General features: G+C 38.1%; 1 protein-coding gene across 1 annotated transcript in view; it reads left to right on the top strand.

The window, feature by feature from the left end:
- The window catches only part of ABHD3 (abhydrolase domain containing 3, phospholipase), a 50,210-nt gene extending 45,055 nt beyond the window's left edge, over positions 1-5,155 (top strand). Inside the window, exon 11 of the mRNA XM_044683014.1 lies at positions 4,339-5,155. Coding sequence (XP_044538949.1) covers positions 4,339-4,517 — 179 coding nt within the window. The 3' untranslated portion in view covers positions 4,518-5,155. The remainder of the gene's footprint in view (positions 1-4,338) is intronic.
- Positions 5,156-8,190: the final 3,035 nt, after the last annotated feature.

An 8,190-nucleotide genomic window follows, 5' to 3' on the forward strand; every position in this document is an offset into this window, starting at 1 on the left:
TATTGGGATTAGTTGCTCTTTGAATGTCTGATAGAATTCACTTGTGAATCCATCAGGCCCTGGCGATTTTTTCTTAGGGAGTTCTTTGATGGCTTGTTCAATTTCTTTTTCTGATACCACCCCCACCTTCTAAGCAGGACTCTGACCTGGGCTAGAAAAGTGATTCACTGTGGTTTATTTATTTATTTATTTATTTTAGTGCCCAATCAGAATTTGGTCTGGTACATTTCCTAGATCCGTTTGAGGAAATTTTTTGTTGGTTTATTTGGGGGGAAAACTTACTATACTTCTTCCTGCTACTCTATCATCTTGGTTCTGATTCCTTATCTCTATTAAGTTACATTTTATTAGATCGGGTTCAACATTCTCTCCTACAAGATATTTTAGTGCATTCTTTTTTTTTTTTTAATTTTTTTATATTTTTATTTTTTTACCAATTATATGGAATAACAAATTTCCACACAAGTTTTTTGGTTTTGGTTTTGTTTTGTTTTGTTTTGTTTTTTTTTAGATTTTATCAAAAGGATTTACTAGAAAGGTATATCAAGAACAATAATTACAGAAACAATTCCTTTCATACCAGTGCCCACTCTCCATATGCACACACAAAATCCCTGAAGGTAATGGGGTCAAACTTAAAGTATGAGAATATTGAGGAACATGAGTAGAGATTATGTATGCCCAAAGGGTATTTCCCAATTCCTGATTACGGAAGTTCTTTTCAGATTCTTTATAAGTGTAGCTACCTTTGTAATTTTCTTTGTGTGTATAGCTATCTGAGAGAATCATTAGAAATATGTGTTTCTAGAATATTTATTCACACAAGTTTTCCTAAGTTATATGATTGAACTTATTTCCTTCCCTCCCTTCGCTTCCTCCTCCTGGTGCTGGCAGGCAATTCGATCTAGGTTATACATGTATCATCATGTAAATCATTCTGACTCCAACAGTTCTTTCTCTGGAGGTGGAAAGCATTCTTTGTCATAAGTCCCTCAGAATTGTCCTGGATCATTGTATTGCTGAGAGTAGCCAAGTCTGTCATAGTTGGGAAGGCAATTTGGAATTATGCCCAAAGGGCTTTATAAGAGTGCATACCAAATCTGGCCTCAGATACTTCCCAGCTGTGTGATCCTGGGCAAGTCACTTGACCCCCATTACCTACCCTTACCACTCTTCTGCCTTGGAGCCAATATATAGTATTGACTCTAAGACAGAAGGTAAGGGTTTAAAAAAAAAAAGTGCATGCCCTTTGATCCTGCAATATCACTACTAGATTTGTGCCCCAGAGATTATTTTTAAATGGGATGGACCTATTTGCACAAAAATATGTATAGCTGTATTTTTTGTGGTGGCAAAAAAAAAATTGGAAAATATGGAGTTATCCCTCAATTGGCTGAACAAATTGTGGTACAAGATGGTGATGGAATAATCTTGTGCTATAAGGAAAGATGGGCTGCTTGATTTCTATAAGAACTAGAAGGACCTACATGAACTGATGCAGAGTGAAATGAGCAGAACCAGGAGATCATTATACACAATAACTGAAACATTGATGGATGATCAAATGTAACAGACTTTGCTACTAAAAGCAATACAATGATCCAGGACAGTTCTGAGGGACTTTTGAGAAAGAATGCTATCCACATCTAGAGAAAGAATGGTTGAAGAATAAATGCAGAAGAAAACATGATTTATCACTTGTTTATATGGGTATATATGATTTGGGGGTTTGATTTTAAAAGGTTACTCTATTACATAAATGAATGATATGGAAATAGATATCAAGTGACAATACATGTATAACCCAGTGGAATTGCTTGTCAGCTTCTAGGAGTAGGGAGCAAAGAGGGGTAGGGGAGAATATGAATCATGTAACCATGGAGAAGTATTTTTTAAATAATAAAAATTATATATATATTTTAAATGTCTGTCACAGTTGATCATCCCACAATATTGCCGTTATTGGGTACAATGTTTTCCTGGTTCCTACAAAATATTTTAAAATCCAACTTGTTAGCTTTCTCCTAGCTGTATGTCCTCTGTAAATTCAATAGTGAAAAAATAAAAATATATCCCTGACATGGTTTAGTACAGGATTGGGTATAGGTGCTAGTAACAGTAGGAAACAGAGTATCTGTTGGGGTTAAAACACTGTGGTTCCTTAATGGGTGATGAGGTGCCAATCACAGTATTTGGGAAAGGAACTTAACAAAGAGAGTACAATATATTTTCAAGATTTAATAAACACTGGGTGAGGAAGGGAGGGAATGGGTAAACTAAACTTAAGTTCCTAGGGTCCCCTCCCAAAAGTCCAGGAGGGAGAAACCTACACTCCAGCTACAAAACTAACAGCTGCCTTAACTCTAACCAAGCCAGAAACTGGATGGTGAACAGGTCCAGCTGTGTAGGATGGGGGTTCTCATATATGTGTCCAAAAGCTAGATGATCTTCAAAAGCTGTTTCCACTGAAGTCCAGATGATCTGCTAATATATCCAATTTAGGAGAGGGAGTGAGGCTTTTTGAGGCTCAGTCCACCACTGAGCTTTAAACTTCAAACTCAACCAAACTCCTTCACAGGGTCTCTTGATAATAGATGGTTTCTAGGTAAATCAGGATCCACACAGAGAGGGAAATACAGCTCTCTCCATACAGGGAATCAGAGAAAATCTAACTGACACTTTGCCAGTCTTCCCCAAAGTTCTGAAACCTGCCTTCCTGTCAATCAATCCTACTCTGCGCTAAGCTATAACAATAGCTAACTCATATATGTCTTAATACAAGTCATGCATAAAAACACAGTACAGGACTAAGTGAACTCCTTAGATATTCCTGAGACATCTTTCTAGGACTGATCATTGATGAGCACCCTTTAGGTTTATCTGTTAAACAAGTTCCAAATTTATTTAACTTTATTAATGTCAATCCACATCTCTCTAATTTATGAAGAAACATAGTATGGGACTTTGGTAAATGTTTTGCTAAGTCTCTTATCCAATCTTCAGGTCTGGTTGATTGAAAACTCATCTTTTTTTCTTTTTTTTTTTTTAAATTGGGACACTTGTTTTTTCTTCCCTTTTTCCTATGCCATATTCTTATATCCTACACAGGTCAGAATTCCCTTTTTCTACTCTGTACCCTTTTTTTGTTTTGTGTTGTTTTCACACTGGAACCCTTTAAAAAATTTTTTTGTAATGTTTTAAAGAATACTTCATTCTCCTTCAAAAGCTAGAGAAATAAGAGGCATTTCTTCAGCTCCTTTTCCTTCTTCTCTAGGTGGGAAATCATTCTTCACTTTGAGGATAGATAGCAGTCACTTGACCAAAGCAGAAAAAGTATGTCGTATGTTCTATGTAGGTCACTGCAAAATTCTCTCTGTTCTTCATACCTCCTGCAGGTCAGGCTTTGAGCCCTTTATATTTCTGCCTTGGAGCTTCCTTAGAAAACTACTAAGTCAAACTGTTTGGAGATTGCCTCTCTCCTTACTTCTTTGACCCTACACAACTACACCCAACTTCTTTTCTCTTATCTTGCTAATATCTTATGTAAAATTAGGATTTGTTCCCCAGAACTCTAAAGTCCAGCTTCCCATGTTCCCTCCCATGTTACATGCTAACGTAGGGGGGATATAAGTTTTGTGTAGCTCTGCCCCTCACTCTCTTTTCCCCTGATTGTGGTTTGTGGAGGTGGGGTGGGGTGAGAAGCAGGAGAGTTTTACTCAGGTTTTACTTCTATTTCTTTTTTCTTCTATTTCAAGTGATTATTAATAAATCTTATAAAATATAATACTTGGAGTTGTTGGGTGTCAATTTAAATCTTACACTTACCAACATTATCTTCTTTACCTGATATTTTAAAATATCTTCTTCTTGAATTCTTTTATTTCTCTTGCCACCCCCTTCTCCCCCACCCCCACCCCACCCTAGGCTACTTCCTCAGCTCCTTCAGCCATCTGTCTCTCCTAGTGAGAGGCAATGTGCCATAACAGAAGGATGCTAGACTTGGGAGTCAGGAGACCTAGGTTTGAAACCCATTTCGGACCTGCATTGGTTGTGATCACAGGCAAGTCCCTGACTCCTCTGTTCCTCAGTTTCATGATGTTATGTGGAGATAATAATATTTCTACTGCATATCTCACAGCATTGTGCTGAGGTGCACTTCACGAATTTTAAGGCATCGTGTATAAATATGCACTGTTATGTGTATTAATGGTATTTTTCATGGTAATGTACAATAATTGTATTGACTAAAAATGATAACGGTACAGATTTTTCTAGCTATATGTGACCAGTTTGGAAATTGATAATGCTATAGTTTGTTCTCTTCCTCTTTCTTTTTAGCTATCCCAATAGAAACAGCTAAACAAAACCCAAATGTTGCTTTGGTCCTTACCTCTTATGGAGGCCATATTGGATTTCTGGAGGGGATATGGCCAAGACAGTCCACGTACATGGATCGAGTCTTCAAGCAGTTTGTACAAGCCATAGTTGAGCACGGACATGAACTCTCCGGCATGTAGTTCTTAAAGCGAATCTTGTCTGGACCACCATTTTAGCACAGTGGCAAGTTCTGACAAAGGCAGCTCAGCTTAGTGCACAAATTTTAACTATTGTATATAAAGCAAATATGCCAGCAAGAGGATGAAGAGGTCCAGAATTATGTGCGAAAACTACTTTTTGAGGAAAAACTACTTTGTAGCGAGAAGTGAATCATAGTATATTAGATTCATTTATGTAGATCTTATTTTTAATATGCCTTACCAAGAATGACCTTAAATAAAGTAGCACTCTACATTCATTAAATTGCACTTAACCAAAACCATTGTGTAAACAGATTTTAATTCCTCAGGGTTTTAATTTAGGTTAGTACTTTTTTTTTTAGGTTACCCAATTAAAATGACTTGTTTCATAACATTTTAATAACTACTAAGATACTTCCAATGCTATTTGAAGTATATTACATGTTGGCACATTCCTAAGGGTACTTATGTCTAATAATAAATGTGAAAATGCATAAGAAGAAATGAAATGCAGTACATTGAATCTTTTGTGTCCTAGCTTTAAAAACAGATCACAACAGTGCTAGACTGACTCTAAACTCATCCTTTTACCCTGTGAGAGTTATTCAGTTAGGACTGGTTTCAGTTTTATAATGATGATTATTTTTATTTACATGATTATTTTTAAATAGTGAATGTACATATATCTATTAAAATAAATTCTTCCATTTTAAACCATTACTGTGCAGGTTCCTAATTATCTAACAATACCAAAAGAAAATAAAGTGTTTTAGTGAGAACTGTGATGTATAAGAACTTAACTTTGGAGCAAACCAGGGTGAAAGTCCAAAAGATTTTTCTTTTTAGTTTTTACTCCCATAACACTTTGCCCCTTAATCATCTCTTTCTGCCTCTTGCCTCCTTTTTCACCTGTTTGCAAATGTATTCTAGATTTTACATGTATCTCTCCCTTTAAACCCTCCTCACCACCTACCTTCCCCGTTATTATAGGGGACAACACTGTTCTCCAGGCCCTCGGGCTCAATACCTAGGAGTAACCCCAGCCTCCTTACTATCTCTCATAGCCCTCCCATACCCCAGCCCCTGTCAAGGCCCGTCAGTTTCACCTCTGCATCCTCTTGTCTCCTCTGACACTACCACCCGCACGTACCCTGGTGCAGATCTTTATCCTTTCACATCTTGAACCATTGAAATAAACTCCACTGACTGCCTATTGCCTCCAGAACCAAGTACAAAATGCTGTTTGGCATTCAGAACTCTTTATAATCTAGCCAGGTTGCCATGGGAAGATAAGAAGGTAGACTTGGGCTGATTAAAGTAATTTTTGAAAATTTTAGGGGGCTTGGTGTTTTGGGAACCAGGCCCAAAGATGGGAAGATCTGGATTCAAATCTAGCCTCAGATACTTCCTAGCTGTATAATGGCCCTGGGCAAGTCACTTAATCACCATTGCCTAGTCCTTGCTACTTTTCTGTCTTGAACTGATTCCAAGACAGAAAGTAAGGGTTTAAAAACAATTTTTAATGTATTAGGGAATGAACCAATATACTGATCATATCTGAACACACATGCCTCATTCTGTACTTTGTAGTCTGCCACTTCTCTGATTGGCTGTGAAGTTTCTCTTGTTTTTTTCCCTAACTTTTAAAAGCATCTCCATGCATGGTTATGAAATAAACATTAATACCACATCACTAAAAAGTGAAAGGAAGGACTAGTGTTACATTTCTAAGTGGGGTTTCTTGAAGGGTATATTTAGAAAAACATGTTGAAACCAGGTTGCAAAAGACTTTAAAATTTAAATAGAGTAATAAGTAGCCGCTGGAATTTACTGAGGGGTGGAATGGTCAGCCTTGCCACTTAGGGGAAATCACTTTGGCAGCAGTGTGTAGGATGTAGTGAATTGAGGAAACACTTGGAGCGGGAAGACCAATTAAGAGGTTGTTGCAAAAATCTAGGTGAGAGGTAATGATATCCAGAACTAAGGTTACAGCCGTGTGAAAAAGAGGTTTGAGGCAAGAGATATTGAACTGAAAGAAATGGCAAGATTTAGCAGTGAGGAAGCAAAGGTACGGTGGAGCTTATAAACTTGGACAAACAGAAAAAAAGGAGCATCTTCAACAGAAATGAGGAAAATTTGAAAATGAGATGGTTCAAGGATCAAAATAATGGGTTCTGTTTTAGACATGTTGAATTCAAGATGTCTCCAAGACATCCAGTTTGACATGTTCAGTAGGCACTGAACTGGGATTGAAGCAAGCTCAGGAGAGACACTTGGGCTAGATATATAAATCTGGGAGTCAGTGGCATGTGCATGGAAGCTGAGGAAGTTATTGAAAGTATAAAGGGGGAAGAAAAGTGGGTCTTTGAAGAGAACTTTGAGTAATATTCCAGTTAAAGGGGGTGAGAGTGATGATGAGCAAGCAAAAGTCATGGAGTAAAAGCAGCAGGTAGGTCAGAAGAGAACCAGGTGGAAGCAGTGTCAGGAAAACTGAGGTTGAGAGTCTCTGGGAGGAGAAGGTGGGCAAAGGTATCAAATGCAATTCAGTGTCTTGAGAAAGAATGAGACAAGACCATCAGACTTGGCAATGAAGAGACTGTTGGTAATTCTGGAGAGAGAAGATTCAGTTGAGTGACAGGCTTGGAAGCCAGATACAAAAAGGAGAGAGGAAGTGGGGATAGATTTCCCCTGCCCCCAGGGTACTAGAGGTTAGAGGATGATAAATTGAGGACATGGAGATAATGAAAGTTTTTTAAGGGTAAAAACTTGGACATGTTTGAAAGACAAAGGGAAGAGGCATAGGGGAAGGTTGAGGTTGCAGTCTCTGAGAGAAGATGGGAAGAGAACAGAATCAGACACACACAGAGGGGCTGACTGGCTTGGAGAAGGCCCACCTCCATCAGAAACTGGAGGAAAGAGAGAATGGAAAATGATATCAAGGGGGTTTGAGATGAAGAGAATGGTAGAGAATGTTTGTTGTCATTTCTTGGCAAAAATACTTCAGTGATTTGCCATTTCCTTCTTTAATGAATGGTTATAAATGTTTATTGTCTAAGAAAAGGGAATTCACATCAAATACTCTCAATTTTCTCAGCTAAGTTAAGAGGCAAGTTCCTCAGCTAAAAGAGATAAGAGGAAAGAGTGGGAAGTTTAAGGAGGGAATGATAGAGGGAATCAATTGGGGGAAATAAAAGGACTACCTTCCTGCAGTGAGGGCCCAGTTGTCAGCACAGTTGTGAGACTTCCTCCAGCTTTGTGTAGCAGATGGTGAGGAGGAGGAGGGAAGGAAGATAGTGGGAGTAATCCAGGGGCAAGGTTTCACAATAAATGAGTGGCAATAGGATGCCATAAAATGAGCAGTCCATAACAAGACAATTCATCTGAAAAATTATTTCTGAGGGTTTTTGTGGGCTGCAACCTCCACAATGTCAACAGTTAATAAGTGCCAAAGCTAATACGATTCTAGGCATTGAAAGAGACACAGTGGGAGGTGATGGGCTTGCTGTACTTTGCCTTGGTTGGATTGCATTTGGAATATTATGTTCACTATGGGGTGCAAATTGTAAGAAGCGCATTAATAAAGAAAATGTCTAGAGCAGGAAAGATGCAGAAGTTGAAAAGCCTAGAGGTTATGTTATATAAGGATTGATTAAAGGAATTAGAGATATTTAGC

The sequence above is a fragment of the Gracilinanus agilis genome, chromosome 1 (genome assembly GCF_016433145.1).
Source record: "Gracilinanus agilis isolate LMUSP501 chromosome 1, AgileGrace, whole genome shotgun sequence".
Taxonomy (NCBI): Eukaryota; Metazoa; Chordata; class Mammalia; order Didelphimorphia; family Didelphidae; genus Gracilinanus; species Gracilinanus agilis.